Source organism: Chelonia mydas, chromosome 1, assembly GCF_015237465.2.
Source record: "Chelonia mydas isolate rCheMyd1 chromosome 1, rCheMyd1.pri.v2, whole genome shotgun sequence".
Classification (NCBI taxonomy): Eukaryota; Metazoa; Chordata; order Testudines; family Cheloniidae; genus Chelonia; species Chelonia mydas.
The window spans coordinates 239,337,874-239,355,755 of NC_057849.1; the positions used below are offsets into that span (position 1 = coordinate 239,337,874).

At 38.6% G+C, this 17,882-nt stretch overlaps 1 protein-coding gene across 18 annotated transcripts in view; it reads right to left on the reverse strand.

Moving 5' to 3' along the window:
* The window catches only part of ERC1 (ELKS/RAB6-interacting/CAST family member 1), a 551,656-nt gene that overhangs the window by 42,190 nt on the left and 491,584 nt on the right, over positions 1–17,882 (reverse strand). For 12 of the 18 annotated variants that reach the window (XM_043540362.1, XM_043540357.1, XM_037877967.2 and 9 more), the window contains one exon: positions 12,443–12,544. In XM_043540362.1, the coding sequence (XP_043396297.1) occupies positions 12,443–12,544 (102 nt within the window). Of the gene's footprint in view, positions 1–10,716; positions 10,784–12,141; positions 12,348–12,442; positions 12,545–17,882 lie in introns of those variants that run through there. The other 6 variants (XM_037878012.2, XM_037878004.2, XM_043540378.1 and 3 more) reach the window with 2 other exon arrangements.

Consider the following 17,882-nt stretch of genomic DNA (forward strand, 5'->3'; position numbering starts at 1 on the left):
TCTGTTCATCTACAAGTTGAGGTATAATTGAGACATCATTTTCTGTAAAATAATGACTTACAGAAATATGGACATTAACAAGCTAATGTCTAATGATTAAGTGACTAATCAATAAACTTCCTAACTACCTTGTATTTTCTTTCAGATAACAGATTCTATTAGGCATGCATGGGATGTGTGGATTTCAAGCTGACAAGTCAGTGTCACAGAACTAACTGATTGATCATTATAATGGGTTTTAGTATGGAAACTGAACTTGATTTCTCAGGGACAAGATCCCTTGCGAAGTAGAGTACATTTCTGACTGTCCCCCTCATCTGCTTACCTTGGGAAGAGGTGTCCCTCCATTTGTGGAGATTAGCCATATGAGGCATGTGAAAGTTATTAACTAACAGTGCTCCCAGAGCTGTTCACAGAGCCATCATTTCTCTCCCTTGGGACTCATTAAATCCTGCCAGTCAAGTAGGAAATGCCTTTATCTTTGCGTTCCTCCCATATCTAATTTGAGCTGGCCACTTAGCAAAAGGCACTGTGCTTCCCACACAGCAGAGCTGCCACTACCTTATCTCAAGAGGGTGCAAGAGCACTTGCTAAGTGGAAAGGCAGAGTAGCACTGGATTCATAAACCAGGTCACATTTCTGCATTCAGCTGTAGAGCTTTCTAGGGAAACACTGGATGAACTGGCTTCCCTAGAGGCATGGAAATATTTTCCAAAACAACCAATCTTCAATAACTGTAATGTCTATCCATGAGAAAGTTTGTGTGGAAGGTTGGTTTTTTATGAGAGTATCCAGTTTTGAGAGCTCATTCTTAATCTTTCCCTGCTTGCTGTATAGGATGTTGATTCTATACATTACAATCAACATATCACACAGACTATGCTCAGATTGTGTGCTACACACTCTCAAAGAAACTGTGAAACCACCTGATCAACATCCTATGCAGCAAACAGGGAAAGATTAAGAATGCGTTCTCAAAACTGGATACTCTCATAAAAAACCAACCTTCCACACAAACTTCTTCATGGATAGATTTTACAATAACTGTAATGATACACTTAGACCTTTTCCATCAGAGCACAGAATAGAGTCTGTTTAACAATTCTTACACACACACACACACAAGCATTCTTTATCCTCAAGCTCAAAACACTATTGCACAGTTAAGGTTGAAAATTTACTCCACGTACCACAAAAATTCACTACAATGTTTAAGTGGAGACATTAAATGCCTGAAAATCTGAAATAAGAGCAAACCATTTTAAAGTTATCAACTGACAAAGAAATGTGGGAATGCCTTTCAAAGCAAATTCAACTCAAAAACAACTTGTCCAGAAAGTTTCCAGAAAGCTTTAACTTTGGACAGAGTGAGCAAGACAAATTTAAATCTAAATGTAGTTTTGCAAAAGATATAAAGGAGTGAAAATAGGGCTTAGAATGAAATAGCTGCTGCTACCTTAACTGTGGAGTTGCTATTGCTATATCACAGTTAACCTATATGATAGTGACATTAGTTAATAGCTTTATTTTGGTAAAAGCATGTCTTAGACTTGATAGTCATGAAGCATGGATAAGACAAGACATGATATTTGTACTGAATGTGGTTGGACAGACCTATCCAAATGTCTGCTTATTTCTTTTACTGGGAGAAACCAATACACCTCAAATATGGAGACTGTGGTGTCCAAATGTTTATCTGAGAGACGTCAAACATAAATATGCAAAAATATGTAGGAGGATGTGTGAAAGGGCCAAGTGTGATAGTAACTGTCTATAAATGGGTAGAAAATGAGAAATATTTTAAGGTAGGTGTAACTGCACTCACACTTGTCAGAACCAGACATGCTGATCAGATGCTGTAATGCTTTTTTGTGCAACTGTGTGTATATGACTGTGTGTGTATGAAAGGAGGAAACAGAAAAAATTAATGGAATCACATTGGCATTGCAAAGTCAGCATACTCTGCTATATTCATGTTTGGCATCGGCAGCATTGCTTTGGGTAACCCTTCAGCAGCATGGCAGTCCTGCTATCAAGAGTGTGTGCATACTTACTGTGGATAACGTTGTAATACCCGTAAAGGAACAAAGCAGATAATGAGCCTTCAGTTTCACAATCAAATAATTCACTGAACTGATAGCATACTGGGATGAAGGAGGGTCTATAGCTTCTTTTCTATGCACTTGGCTGAGTCCCCCTCCCCATGTCCTGTTTTACTCAAACACAAAATCATTATAATAAGGAACACAAAGTACTAAAAGGACAGAAATAAATGAAACCAAGGTAAGGTAGTGAAATTGGGAGATATTCTTGAGGTCAAAATAAAATTAAGTGAGATCAGAAATATAATTGCTCTTTTAGCCTAGTGGAGCAGAAACAGGAAAACGAATGGAGGGAACAGGAGCTTTCCAAGGAGTGAAACCATTCATGACACACACTATATACAGTTTGCTATCCTGGACTACAGAGTTTTGGACTGATCCCCACCTGATGGTTTCTTTTAGTAGCCTGTAAGGATATAATCCATAAAAGGAGTTCCAAAATAATGAAGAGATCTGACACAGTGCATGCCTGAAATGCAACCAAGCTGAGGCTGGCCTTCTGAGGACAGCCTTCACCCACCTATCAACTATTTCTGAGAGAGGTATGCAGGGATAGGAAATTATTTTCAGCCACCCTGATGTTCAAACCTTGCTTCAAATGGATGCAAATATGCTGCACAGCAAATGTACTCCTGAAACCTATCACTGAACACTAGCAGACAGGGATGAGGCTATGAGTGTCTATAAATCTGAGGCATCTGACAATCATAGCTGCTTGTTAACGAGCATGTAAGAAGGAAAAGGACCTAAAAAAAAAAGAGTGCAGGTGGGAGGTGGGGATGGGTGGAGAGTTTAGCTGTTGGCTGCAATCCCAGAGAAAACAAATGCATCTGTGATTTGATATTAATATTATCAGAAAGAGAGATTGTGGCTATTTGTTGAAATGCAAGCCAGAATGTTTTTCTTTCTCCAGTTGAAAGAGTTGAGAAAAAGCAAGAAAACAAAATGATATTGTCTGGAAATATTTGCATGAGGGCCTGAATTAATCCTGCTCCTTCGTCAGAGGATTCCAGTTTGTTCAGCAATCACTGCAAGGATTCAAATCCAGCCACGGTGTCACCGCTAAATTCAGTGGAGTTATACAAGGCATGAATTTGGCACAGGAAGTGCAAAGTTTTCCCCAAATCATAGCAATTTATCACTGATGTCTTCCTTTCATTATTTTAAATGGAAACAGAAGAAAGCCTCAAAAACACACTGCCTGACCTAAGTTCAGCTGCTGCTGCACTGAGATACTCGGTTTCTTCAGAGAGGCTGCATCACTGAAGCTCAGGGGCAGGTTCACTTTCCTGTAAATTTGTTTTTTTACAAGAAAAATGGGTTCAAATCTACCCTCCATCACACGCTCCTCACAAAACCAAAACAAATGAACAAAAAACCATGTGAGGAATTGGAAGGGATCTTGGCTGCTTTGGCAGAGCTGCCTTTCTCAGTATCCTTTCTGCCAGAGTCAATCAGGAAATCATATTTATAAAACATTCTTTCTGAAATTTTTATACACCATGAACAAATCCCACAGATTAACATTTTCCAGAGCTCACTCCCTTCATCTTGGGAAAAATCCAGACTTTGGGGGGAAAAACAGGGAAAACACAAAAGAAGGAAAGTTGCGTTCTCCATCAACTCTCCCTGTTTAGAGAGTAAAATCCAGGAAGAAGATGAATCAAAAAGACTTGCAGTGAGTTGCTATGCTAAGGATTTTTAATGTGTTTTAGAAACCCCTAGCTTTTCACAGATGTTTGTCCACATAACAAATCTATTACTTGTTTAACCCCACTGGCAGTCTCCACGTACAAAAGGCTGTGGGGATCTGAACAACAGGGGAAAATTGAGAAGTACTGCCTGAGTTAAATGGGGAACCAACTTTGGAACAGAAGGGATTGCTATAGGTCAGAACTGAGGCACATTGACAGAATTGTGTGTGTGTGTGTGTATTATTACTAGAAGAGCAGGGAGAACTATAATTCAGGACTGAGGTGCTTTGGTAGAGCTGGAGGGCTGTTTGCACACAGCCAGCCCTGCCTGAATTTGACTCTACTGTCAACTTGTCACTTTCATGAGCATTCATAACATTTACAGTGAACCCCCTCCCCCAAATGCTAGTATCACAGTGCACACGTTACAAATGGTCCGGATCTCCCTTTTCTGTAATGTTCCATACTGTTAATTGTCTGTCTCGTTCTTAACTGAGGAAAAGCAGAGAAGTTAGTGACTTAAGGGCAAGATGAGATCAGAACATGGCAACTTCAAACATGTTTCCTTTTGTCTATTGTTTTTTCTCTTCTCAAATCATCTTGGAGTCTGGCAGCTCTGCAATATGGTTCTGGAACAAAACAGGATTGAGAGAGAGAGGAATGGGGGTGGCTAATCACATGATTTCAGTGATGCTGTAGCTCCACACTGCAATTCAATGTGTCACGAACTACTTGGTCTGGGAAATGTCATTTTGTTAGTTCCTTTAAGTTGTAGCAGTTTTCAAGTTAAAAAGGCTACTTTTCAACACTAAATACAACTAACAAAAAACCACATAACAAACTACGGGGTGGGGATAGATATACTTGTGAGATATTTAGTGTGTGTCAGTATTGGCACAGAAGAGTGAAAGTGTTCCCCCTGGCTAATGAAAATGGTAGGACAGCCACCCTGAAAAAACTCTTTGCAGATTGTGCAGTGAAACCACAGATTTAAATACTTGCTTCCCCACATAAGTTTTCTGGGTGTAACCTGGGGGCAAATGAAAGTTCTGATCCTACACACTTCATTAGATTTTATGTTGGTGGGATCCTTTTTGCATGATGGAGAGGGACTTTGAAAAGGGGGATAAGAAAGAAATAGGAGAGTCAGTTGGTGTCTGTGCTTTCCACCACACACTTTCCTGCAGCTGATTCTCTAATATGTAACAGTGAGCAGCCAGAGACCACACCTCACAGTCCATGTTAAATATCAATTTTCTTTACTGTTCTGGTATTTCACCTATTCCTCCTTCCCATTACAAGGAATAATAGGGAGCAGTAGGAGATACAGCCTTTGCTTGCAAATATAACAATTGCATTGCATATACTCTGGAGATCTGTAGATGTGTGTGCTCTTATCACAGTTTCTGTATTCTTTTGTCCCTTATAGTCTGTTATAGTATTGATCAGAAATAGAAATCCTTCCTTAAGTAACCACCAGGGAACACAGTCTGTACTTTTCCTGTTCAGAGGAATTACAACTCTCCACTGGTGAGATGAATCTGTCTCTCCTCCTTCCGATAGTCTGTGTGCACAGTGCTCTTCTAACACTTCACCTGCCTCATGAGCCTTTTCAAGCAATGTCACATGAAATCCACTCTATATCTGACTCCCTTGTCTCTTGGCCTCATCTTTTGTTGCAAGCTATACATTCAAATGAATATCCCAAGTAACATGGCTCATCCCTGTGTTATATTAAGCAGAGGGATGTGGTCTGATTGCCTGGGCCAGGCTACTGTGAGCTGGAACTGAATCCTGGTGCATCTCTCAGTAATTACAGTGTTTACCAGCCAGGAAAGTACAGCTTCTAGACTGGCTGAATGCCCTTATCAGCTCTTATTTTAGTAACTCCCCTCACAAACCTATTTTCACAGTTAGTATTGGAAATGACTTCATTCTCTTATTAAAATGCTCCCCATATTGCTAGTCTCATTTTCTGTGTAATTTCCTCTTCTCCCAATTTCTATCCTAATAGTATTGGGAGCAATGCACCCTGCCTTTCTTCAGCTATTCCCATACATGTATCTATCTCATGGACGTAAGATGGGTACCTGAGCCTAAGTCCATTCTTTTTAATGGTCACAACTATTCGTTCATTGTTCACAGAAACTTCTAGGCTTGCATGTCTGTTCTCCAACAGACAGACAAGAACTACAAGAGCTCTGGATGGTGACAGAGTAGGGAAATGACCAGTGACTTCAACACAGTACCATAAGCCACAACAGTTATGGCAGAAGCCTGAAAGAAACCAAGATGTTTGGGTTCACAAACCACAGCTGGTAAAGAAACCAAACCACTAGCAGAAGAACTTGTCCAACTGTAAGACAGAGAAGAAACAAGACAGTCATGGAACTTAAGGAACAATCTCCTTTGGTTTAAATGAATGAAGTCCTTCTTGCAAGTGGTTTGCTGAAAAGCCCAAATCTCTATCAACAGAAATGAGCCATCTGTTTTGAATGTTTTAGAAAATATGTCTCTATTTGTGCTTTTCTTTGATATGTGAGGGTAATAGGAAGATGATACAATCGGGCTACACTTCAATCGTGATCATTTAATTCATCCCAGACCTACAGATTACAAAATTCCAGCTGGAAATCTGAGTTTCATCATCCCAAAATCAGGAAGAAGAGGAATGATGCGTCAAGAAAGATCAGTTATTCTGTGCTTGTTGATAAAACATAAAAGACAAGACATCTTGAGGATAGCAAATTAGCATGGAGTGAAAAACAAGTTAATGAAATAAATGTATGAATTAGAGAGAAGGGTAATGGGCAGAAGACATTCCAAGGGATGGAATCTATGTTAGTCTGGAATAGGACAGCCCAGAAGAATGAGAGATGTGACATGTCAAGCTGAAGGACTATATGATAAAGCTGGCAATGAACTCAGACAGAAGGTGGGAAGGAGACGACTTCTAAGCAGAATGGTAGATAATAAAACACAAGACAAAATTATCAGGTTCATAAATTGCTTACTAAAAACTGGGACAGTAGTAAATATTCGCTTCACTGCTATGGCACTGGTACCTACACCACAGTAGTCAAGTCACTAGGAAGGACACGCTTTCAACAGAGCCAATGGAGTTATAGCAGAGAAGGTGCAGTATTAATCCAGCAGGCAGGCAAGGCTTGGAAAGAACAGTTACTTACATTATAGTAACCATGGTTTGTCAGGATGTTGTCATCTGTATGGATCCCACTGTAGGTGTGCCATGTATCCCATGTGTGCAAGATCAGAATCTTTGGAATAGAAATGTCTCATGTCCCCCTGCCAAAGGTATAGAGGACAGACCAGATGCAGCCATCCCTCAGTTCTCCCACTAATTTAGAATCCCAGATAAGGAGGACAACAAAAAGTGAGAATGGAAGGTGCGTTTTGGAATACACCTGGATGACAGCATCTCAAAGAACGACAGTTGCTATAAGGTAAGTAACTGTTCTCTTCTTCGAGTATGTGTCCGTGCGGATCCCCACTCAAGGTGACTGATAAACAGTAACTCATCTGGAAAGTGGGACTGAGGAGCACTGACTATCACTAACTGAAAAATTTTATAACGCTGACCTACCAAATCTGGCATCTGATCTTGCAACCAGGTCAAAAACATTGTATTTAATAAAAGTAAGAGGTCTATTCCACATAGCTTCCTTGCAATTTTTGCATACAGGAATTTCCTGAAGCAAGCAGAGGACACAGCTTATGTTCTAGTGGAGTGAGTTTGAATATTTGGAAGACCATATGATAGCACATTGATATACGCTACCTAATCTATTTTGAACTTCTCTGAGAGAAGATGGCTTTACCCTTAGAAGCAAATGAGAGGGCAATAAAAAGATGAAGAGAAAGTCTAAAAGGCTTTTATTCCATCAAGTTAGGATAACAAGGCCCTTGAAATATCCAAGGTACGGAATTTCTTATCTCCTGGAGAGGAGTGGGGTCTTAAAAAAAAGATAAATTAACAGATTGATTCAAATGAAAGTCCAGCGCAACTTCGGGAATCAAGTAGGAATGAGGTCTCAACACCACGTGATCTCTGAAATGTTATGTTGTAAAACAATAATACTAGGGCTGTCAAGCGATTAAAAGAATTAATTGTGATTAACTGTGTGATTAAAAAAATTAATTGCGATTAATTGCACTGTTAAACAATAATAGAATACCATTTACTTAAAATATTTTTGGATGTTTTCTACATTTTCAAATATATTGATTTCAATTAGAACACAGAATGCAAAGTATACAGTGCTTACTTTATATTTATTTTTGGTGACAAATATTTGCACTGTAAAAAACAAAAGAAATCGTATTTTTCAATTCACCTAATACAGGTACTGTAGTGCAATCTCTATCACGAAAGTTTAACTTACAAATGTAGAATAAGGTACCAAAAAATAACTGCATTCAAAAATAAAACAATGTAAAACTTTAGAGCCTACAAGTCCACTCAGCCAATCACTCTTATGTTAGCATACATAAAACCATACTATTATTGGTAACAATGAGCAGTAATAAACCAACTATGGCACTCGCTTTGCCAATGGCTAGCAGAATTTAACACTTAAGAAGGATGAAGGGGCAGAGTTGATGCTCATAAAAAATGAGCATACTCTAAGAAAGGAAGAAAAGGGTATCCAAAATAGACGAATAAGAGCACCTATGAGGAATGAAAGGATACGTGGAAAGAATCCAGAAGGTAAGGCAGTGAGGCTACAGAGAAGATTGTCACAGTGTTCACAGGTAAAGCACGTCTGTTAGATTTGCAATCTCTGAGCACACAGTACAGCTGTAGATATACTACATACTGGTAGAGGCAGTGCTGTGTTTCAAGAGAGCATGTATACAATACTGCTGTCATGCATTGAGTTAAGTATAATTAAACATTACCAGTAATTTGGGTTAGGTTCAGATGCTACAGCATAAACATTTAGTTACGTGTGGTAAATGTTTTGATGGCCTCTAGTGTGTGTTTGTCTACACAGTGCATTAGTCTGCACTACAGGGACATAAATTCTAGTGTGCACTAGTGCGTTATGCATGAACTAGCCCATGTGGACGTGGCTGGTGAACATTAAAAGTTCCCTACTGAGCATTAATGTAGTACTATTTGAAATGGGGCTACATCAACATGCACAGTAGAATTCTTAGTGCATGCCAGCAGGGTCCACACAAACCATGTAGTGCACAACACACTAGTGTGCCCTAGAATTTATGCCACTCTAGAGCAGACTAATGCACCATGTATACAAGTCCTTTTTCTTCAGTACTGAGCAGAGGTGTATAGATGTCCACGGCTAGAACAATTTCTTGGAAAAAACAAAGCTGGCTTCCTATGCGATCAATCTCTTACATTAATGAACTTGAATAAATTAACTAAATTTTACAACTGCAAAAATAAAAAATGGACTCTGTGGCCAACAAACCTTCTCTTTTTAGCATATAAGAAGTGGGAAGGGCTGTGGCACACTCTCCCCTTCTAGTATGCATGGAACACTCTGCTAAAAATGTTATCACACTAGGGATTGCTGGCTTGGGTGGCACTTATTACTCTCACACTCTTTCCCCTGCTGGGTATATATGAAGGGCTTGTGGTTGACAGAGTCTTCTCTGTTGGGACACATGGAAGGAGAGGCCTCTAGCTACCACATTATCCTCATAATATTGTGTAGCGTTTCCTCTTTGCTTCTCTGCCGTGGCATGGAAGCTGAAGAACATGTGTGTGTTTAACAGACAGGCAACCCACATCTGCCTTAATTTGGCAAACTTCTAGTCTGTGAAAATGGTAAAAACACACTCAGCACACTCATTTTCCTAAGCTTTATCCCCTTCTCAGTACACAGGGTGGTCAATGGAAAGACCTTTTGATCAGTATCTGCTACACCATCTTTTTAATTTGGAATGAACATCAGTTTGAATGACTCCTACCTTCAAAGTGCTTTCTTCCTTTTTGCCATCAACTTACCTCATCTCTCAATCCTTAATGGCATTCTTCAGCAAGAGCTTTACACACATTCTAATTGCTTTACACACTTAACACCAGACACTAACACACAAGCATTGCAAGAATCATGACTCAAAAGGAGTGTGAGATCACCAAGGAGTGTGAATTAATCACATTATCAATTTTTTTCCATAAAAGGATTTCCTCAGTTCAAATCCCAAGGCATGAAATTGAAGTTTGACTGTCACAGGTGGAATAAATTTTCCAGCTGATTGACTTGATCTGTGCAATGACACATATGTAATGTGGCAATTAATCAGGGGAATGTAGAGAGAAATTGGAGAGTCTTATTTTTTCTATTAATTTTCTAAAAATCCCCTATTCTGAGTAGTCATTATTAATAGCCATCTCCTCTGAGTTAATACATATTTGGGGCAACTTGGTGCTTTGGGTCATCTACCTGGCATTGTTCTCAGCAGCAGAGCTCAACATGCTCAAAATATGTAATCTCCAGGTAGAAATATTACCTCTGAGCTCATTCATTACTGACCAGGATTTGAAAAAGGTTTGGCTACAATGCAAATTGATTTGTGAAAAAACAAAAAGGGTCTGACTGGAAACAATTTCCACCATGAGATTAATGGTAAATTGTAGAGGACACATTTCCTACTCTCTTTCACATGAATCATGGTGTTGCTTTGCATATACACATATAAATTCAATTACATGCCCTGGAAAGTTCTCCCCATAATGTCATGAAACAATAACTTGATTCTTAACACACAGAAGAAATAAAAAACACAACAAATAAGTAGGAAACATCCACATGCATAGACCTCGTGAGAAAGGGAAAGGAAACACACCCGGATTTCATGAATCACACAGAAGCAAGGTGCAAGAGTGACCGTGGGAAACTTTTCTACTGGTAATGAAAGCTGATTCTCACCGTTCTGAACAAAATGGCTGAACTAAGAGCATCTGATTGGCTATGCCCAAATACCCTCCTCCTCATCCTATTGGTTGAGAGATGACAAAGGGAAAAAGCCCCAGAGCAGCATGGGAATGAAATAAAGAGTTGGTTAGTATTTAAAGCACAGACATAATTATAAAGTACTAGTAGTAGAAAAAAGTGGCCTCCAACTCCCTGTGTCCTCTGCTCTGCTGCTTTCCAATAACTTGAACCATTGGAAACAGCTTTCTTACTTCACTTTTAAACTTTGCTCAATTACTCAGAATTTGCTTACATAAACTGAAAATGTAACCTGTCTCCCACTGCGAGATCATATTTAGAAGTCTTTTGGTTCTTAACCTGTTCACGTTACCAGTGCCTTCATTTTCAGTCAGGTGCCATATACACATTTGGAAAATGTCCTTATTTCACTACAACACTTCAGTGTGTAAAATAGCAGATACTCTTCTACTACCAAGGAAATTGAGATTTGGAGACCACTGTTTTGATCTTCAATATTGATAATCCTTCTCTCAAAGAAAATAGGTCTGACACCTGCAAAGAATGTCCTGGAGGCCTCAAGCCACTCGTTCATGAGGTTCTTCATTTACAACCTCAGGAAGGTGGTTAAGTAGAAAGAAAATTTTATACTCATTCCTCTGTTTGCATCACTTTTATCCCCTCTAGAGCAATGAACACCATATCTTCAACATTTTTTCACAATATTATTTTCAGAGGGAGTCTGGTGTAGATATGAAAGGAAGTTTTGAAATATGGGATTTTGGGGATGTGTGCGTATGTGTTTAGGCTCCTCCATTTTCTAGTTTATTCCCCTTAGAACTGCCATGGTACAATGACCCATTCTTCAGCAGACCAGGATGAGATTCAGCTCCCTTTAGAACCCATCAATGCTACTTACAGGTCAGCCAGAGGATTGAGAAAGGTTCGATATTCCCATCTCTCAGTCTAGGGAGCAATTACAGTTTTTGAATGTTTTAATTAACCTGGAACACGTGAGGTTTCAATGTGAAATTTGTAATTAGGTTGGCAGTCTCTGTGTTACCCAAGGGATGGATATCAAATACATGGCTGATCTTAGTAAATGACACATGAGGCTCTGCTATGCCTTAGAAATGGTAAATTTATCTTTTTTCAGTTCATGGCCCATTGAGCTTCAGAGGGCACAACTTGTGCTCGTCTGGCATACAGGTTAGGATTTCCTTCTGGGAAATGCAAGTAATTGCCCATACACAATCCAGAGACCAAGAAGCTGATCCTGACCAAGATTTCCTGTTATTCACAGAGAGAAACAGTTCAAGACCCCTCTTATTAGAGGTGATTATTCTCACATGAGTTACAGCAAGAATGATAAAACCACTCCAAGCACTCCAGAACAGGTGACTTGTATTACTGAAATCTGAACGTGCTAGGAGACAGCTCCTACCTTACATTTCATGACATAGTCAAAACATTAACATTCCTTTGTCCCCTCTTCACCCTACTAAAAACAACTCAGTACTTGGGAGCATCTGTGCATCTTGCAAGGGTCTTCAAGAAAGCCAGCAAAACAGCTGCAAACATTTCTGTCTTCTAAGTTCACTCTGGAATGTTGTTTTTGTTCCTAGAGACTTCATGCATGTTGGGAAAAGCTACATATGACTCAAAAATAATCAGGCCCAGTAGTTAAAAGTCATTTTAAAAGAGAAAAGGAAAGAAGTATTACCTGGTCTGGAGAGGGTTTGTGGTTGGTTTGGTTGGAATGGGATGAGGATTTGAGGTGATCATCCTCATAGTTATCTGCCATCAACTTCATGCGATTCTGAGTCTATGATGGAAAAAAAATGAGAAATTCAATTTACTCAGTTGAAAGTAAATGTAAGTGCTACAAGGCAGAGGGAAATAGCCAAGGAAATATATCTTATAACACTGTGTGCTACACTGTGCATGCTAGACAAAGCCCATGAAAATCATTGATATTCAAAGTACACACTATTTGTACAAAATACACAACATATTATAGATTAAGTGTAGCCACAGAGCAAAAGTAAAAATTAGCTTGAACATACAGGCTACTTCACTTCACTGTGCAGCTAAATTAGCTTTGTAATTAACTCTCTCATCCTCTGAGTTGCACCTAATAAGGATTGCACTGTGCATGTGTGTACAGGGGAATTAAGTACTTGATTAAACTGTTTAAGGAAAAAGGCATCAATGTGGACAGCTCAATGAAAACATCTGTTAAATGTGAAGTGTTGGTCAAAAAGAAAAACTATGAAGCCATATTAATAAAGGGATACAAATCAATACTGAAGATATTATAAATGGCATAATATAAACCAATGCACCAGAAAAAGTTCACTCTCTATTTGAACACTCAAATTCAGTTTTCAAAAAGGATATAGCAGAAATAGAAAAAATCCAAAGAAAGGTAAGAAAAATTAAGAGAGAGAGTTTGTCATGTGGGAGTTTATAAAGATGAGAAATAATTACTTTGGAGGGAAGATGAATTAGAGGTAACATAATAGAGATATATCAAATAGCAATTGCATGAAGTCAGTTGGGAACTCCTAGTTACAAGTTCATAATACAAGAACAAGGTATGTCCAATGAAATTAAAAGGAAACAAACGGATCAAAAGAATTACTTTTTATATTTTTTACACAAAGCATAAATCACATATGGAACTCATGGCAACATGACAGTGAGCTCCAGGGTTTAGTAAAATTTTTAAAAAAGTTATATTATGTATATCAATAATACCATCACCCACAGTCAGATTAGACAGGATAAAATGTCCTTGACCTGGTACTAGCCACTGCCAAAGACACGATACTGGAGCAGATGTATCCTCAGTCTGGGCCAGTAAGATAATTCCTATGTTCCTCTTTCCTGAATTGCACTTAAGGTAAGGCTGAGGCAATAGTGAAAAAGTAAAAGTGTTTTGTATGGGATTTATTTAGTCAGTGGTTCTCAGACTGAGATCCATGGAACACTTGCTGGTAGTCTGAGGAGAGTTGGCTTATCACATGGTGCCTGCTCTCTTTGTTTCCAGCTGCTGACCTGCTTTAAGAGACAGTTAAAAATACATTAAATACTAACCTAATATTACTATCCTAACAAGCAAATGCAAGGGGAGGTGTTCCTAAGACAAGCGCTCTATTAAAATGTGGTCCCCAAAGTATGAAAAAGTTTGAGACTCCTACATTAGAGAAGATATACAACAGTTTTATGTACGTCTTTATACATTACATAACTAAAGACTGACTAAATAATAATATACATTAAATGAATGTTCAGAGCTGTTTGGAGAAATACCTGTCAGTGATTCACTATCTCCATAACTGCATAGTTTCTCAGTAGAAGCTGCCACTCTAATGATCCTTCTTAGGATAGAGAATTCAGATTTCATTTGACTGCATTCGAATAGCAGGGGCTTTCAAAGTTGTTGTAGGCAAGTTCTAAATTTTAGATTTTGGGTTAATTTAACAATGGTTACCACTAAATTGCACTTGAAAAAAAACCCAACAACTTAACTTACAGAATTGTACTGCCCCTTTTCTCCATTCAGGGAAACAAGGTCTGAATTATCAGTCCTACTCTTCATCAGTCAATATTAATACTAGTTGCACTTACATAGCACTTTACAAATAACTAATTAGTTGTCAAGATGGCAGATTTCTCTCTGGTTGTTTTTATTATATTTAAGACTAAATCGTTTTAAAAATGATTTCCTTTTAAGTAGATGCACAGATCAGAATCTTATCTATTACACTCAAAATATCTGATCTTGATTGTTTATAACAAATCATAAAATAAATAAAACTGTCTCTCAGATAATTTATATGAACTAGGAAGCATGTGTGAAATAATGCATTATGGGAACTGAGAGATACTTAACATGAATTTCAATACAGCAGCACTCATTGAAAGCAATGAATTTGAGAAGCATTACATGGTTGACAAATTTCAATGCACACTAACACTTGTAAAAACTGTCTTAGTGCCATTATAGGAAAAGAAGGGTATACAGAGGTAAACACTGGAAAAGAATGCCTCTCATTCACAAAACTTGTGAAGTGGGACTGAAGACATTATACACATTACTGATTTGGTTTCAAGTGGCTTTCACAATGATCCAGTAGGAAATATACTACTAGTACTTAGCAATTATACAGCACTTACTGTGTTCAGAGAATTTTACAGACTGTAAGGCTAGGGTTTTTAAAGGAAGCTAAAAGAGTTAGGCACTCAGATCCTCATTGCATTTCAATTTGATTTAGGAGCTTAACTCCCTTAGGCTTCTTTGAAAATCCCAACCCAAATTAACTTTTGCAACACCTCTGTGATGAAGGTAACATATAGAACAGTTCACCCGGTCAGTCATTTTCTGTATTTCTATTTTTGTTTTTTTTAAGTTTTCAAAAAGGATTTTTGACAGTCTAACTTCGCTTTCTGATACTTCTGCTGTTAAGCTTTAACCTTGTTCTGATATCCAAGGTGTAGCATGAAGATGTTACAAATTCAGCATTATGATTTCACTGGAAGTTCTGGATGACAGCCATTAAAGAGATGGAATACACATATCTTCGAAATTTAGCAAAAAATATCAAGATAGAAATAACAAAAGTCTATTTATTGGTAGGATACCATTTGAAATGTTTTTTTTTTTTTCAAGTCTGAAAGTTTTTTGTTAAAGAAGTCAGTCAAAGAAAAGTCATTTGGCTAACAATGAATGATAAAATCCATTCCCAACTCCATGCATAATGCTGAAGAATAAGGAGTATTTTTATAAGCCTCTGCCTATTGGGCATGGAAACCAAAAACTTCTGTGGACTTCTGAAAACTAATTGGGGACTTCTAATTAGGAGTCTGCTGACCGCCTGGAATAACTGTACTGCGTTCCTCTCCTACAGCTACAGAATATGCAGAAGGATGGAAATTTCTAGAACATAGCCTTACAGCTGCTGGAAGTGTTTATGAGGAAAAACAGCTTACTATACTATGGGGAAACATGTGAGTAACTCCCCCCCTCCCATCTCCAACATCCTGCAGTCTTAACTGCTATGTCATTGGGCTACTACAGTCACTTCCTTTCTCACCTTATGGGGTTGTGGCGTACCTCTGCTCAGACCCCATGGCAAGCATTCTTACACCACTGTAAAAAATCTGTGAACACAGTGGTCTAACCACTATATCCTGTGGGAAGGGAATGAGTGAAGCAGACACATCTGTGGCATGGGGAATGCCTCAGGCGGGAAACTGCAGGGCTAGCTTTCAGAACTTGCACACGCAAGAGCTGCACCATAGACAGAAATTTTTGGTTTATGACCAACTTTTCTTTAGGCAGGTAACTGCTGTGTGCATGTGCCACTCAAAGCTAAGACTAAAAATGGATATAAAACAGCACTTCTGAGTTAGAAACTGACTATGCTAGGTTTCTCAGTTGTCCCAGATGTTTTACCTGATATACCACAGGCTTCCTCAGGTAAGAGATTCCTTCCCCGTGCACCACCAATCACTTAAGAAAAAAAGAGAAAACCAACAGAGGATATTCCTATATAATAATCATCAAATAAGATCCTCTCCATCAAAAAAATGAAGTCTCAATTATAGTATCCTTTTTCACACGACAGGGGTGTCAAAGCCTTCAACAGGCCTCCACAGACTCTCAGCTGTTAGTCTCTGAAGTATGACCTCTGAAAGGGCATTGGGTTTGTCTCTTGGTTTAAAATTATATTTCATCCATTTCTATGATGAGCTATACCAGCAGCAAAAACTCATCTTGTCCTCTGTTTATAAAAGCCTCCATGAATCTGCTACTTTGTCACTACTTCCCTCCCTACTCCCTCCACTTATTCAACACTGGCCTCCGCTCTGTCCCTTCCCACAATCTCACCACTTTTGTTACAAGAACCATGTCTTCTGCATCTCAACATCTGGAACAGTCATCCAGTATCCATCTTCCTCACCGATTCTCCCTCTCAGTTCAAATCTCATCTGAAAATGTCTCTTTTCTTCCTTGCCTGTATCTCTTAATTTCTGTGTCTCTGTTCTGTTGTTTTAGTTAACCCAGTGGTTCTAAAATCTTTTCATTCAGTACTTTACTTTTTTAGACGGGATATTGTCTGTAGGAATGCCTCTTTTTTGAACTCCCTACTTAGATCCCACATCTCTCCCACTGAAATTACAACAGTTGGTTACATATAATGGGAAAGTATTAAGGAGAAAATATGATGGATGTAGCTGTTTGGTGACACCTCTTTTAAATATGCGTGACTTATTACCTCTCTCCTGATGTAGGATTTCACATTTATTAGTATGGGATTTCTCCCTGCTTTAAACTCTCCAGGTCATTGTGTAGTTTGCTTCTGCTCACCTTTTGTGTTCACTAACACTCGAAATTCTGATGTCTATTTACAGATTTTATCACAGTTAAATTAACCCTTAACAAAGACTGATATGGAGCAGATGCACAGAGTGTAGAGAGATGTATTATGGAACTTAGTGGTGAAACACTTTAGAAACTCTACAGGAGTCCTACACAGGGGAGCAAATAGCCAGAACTACCACTACCTGAAGACTAAAAGAAAAGGAGTACTTGTGGCACCTTAGAGACTAACCAATTTATTTGAACGTAAGCTTTCGTGAGCTACAGCTCACTTCATCGGATGCATACTGTGACTGACAGGTATTAGATCACTGAACTCCACAGGTCAATTCTAAAACCACTGATTTAGCTCTATATACACATTGTATTTAACTCTATACTACATTTTAGGGTATGGTTTGTATAAATGTATAAATAAAAAAATTAAACACATTTATATTGTATCATGACCACACATAGCTTTCTTTAACATTTGTGAAGGATGCCCAGTGCCCAGAGAACACCTTTACCTGGCAAGGTTTTGAACTCAAATTTCAACTTCAGGGACAGACCACAATTTCTCTCCAGAGAGGACCTTAAGAGACTAGGGAGAGCAAGAGAAAAACTAAAGCTCTAAAAGCTACACATTGTCTGCATTCAGCCAGTCTGGTTCATATTCATATTGCACTAAGTTATTTCTATCAGATATACAGAGAGGTTCCCAAAAGACTTGTATCAGGATGGGGGTACTCATAAAATCTATTCTCCCATTACAGAGCATACTAGCAAAAATAAC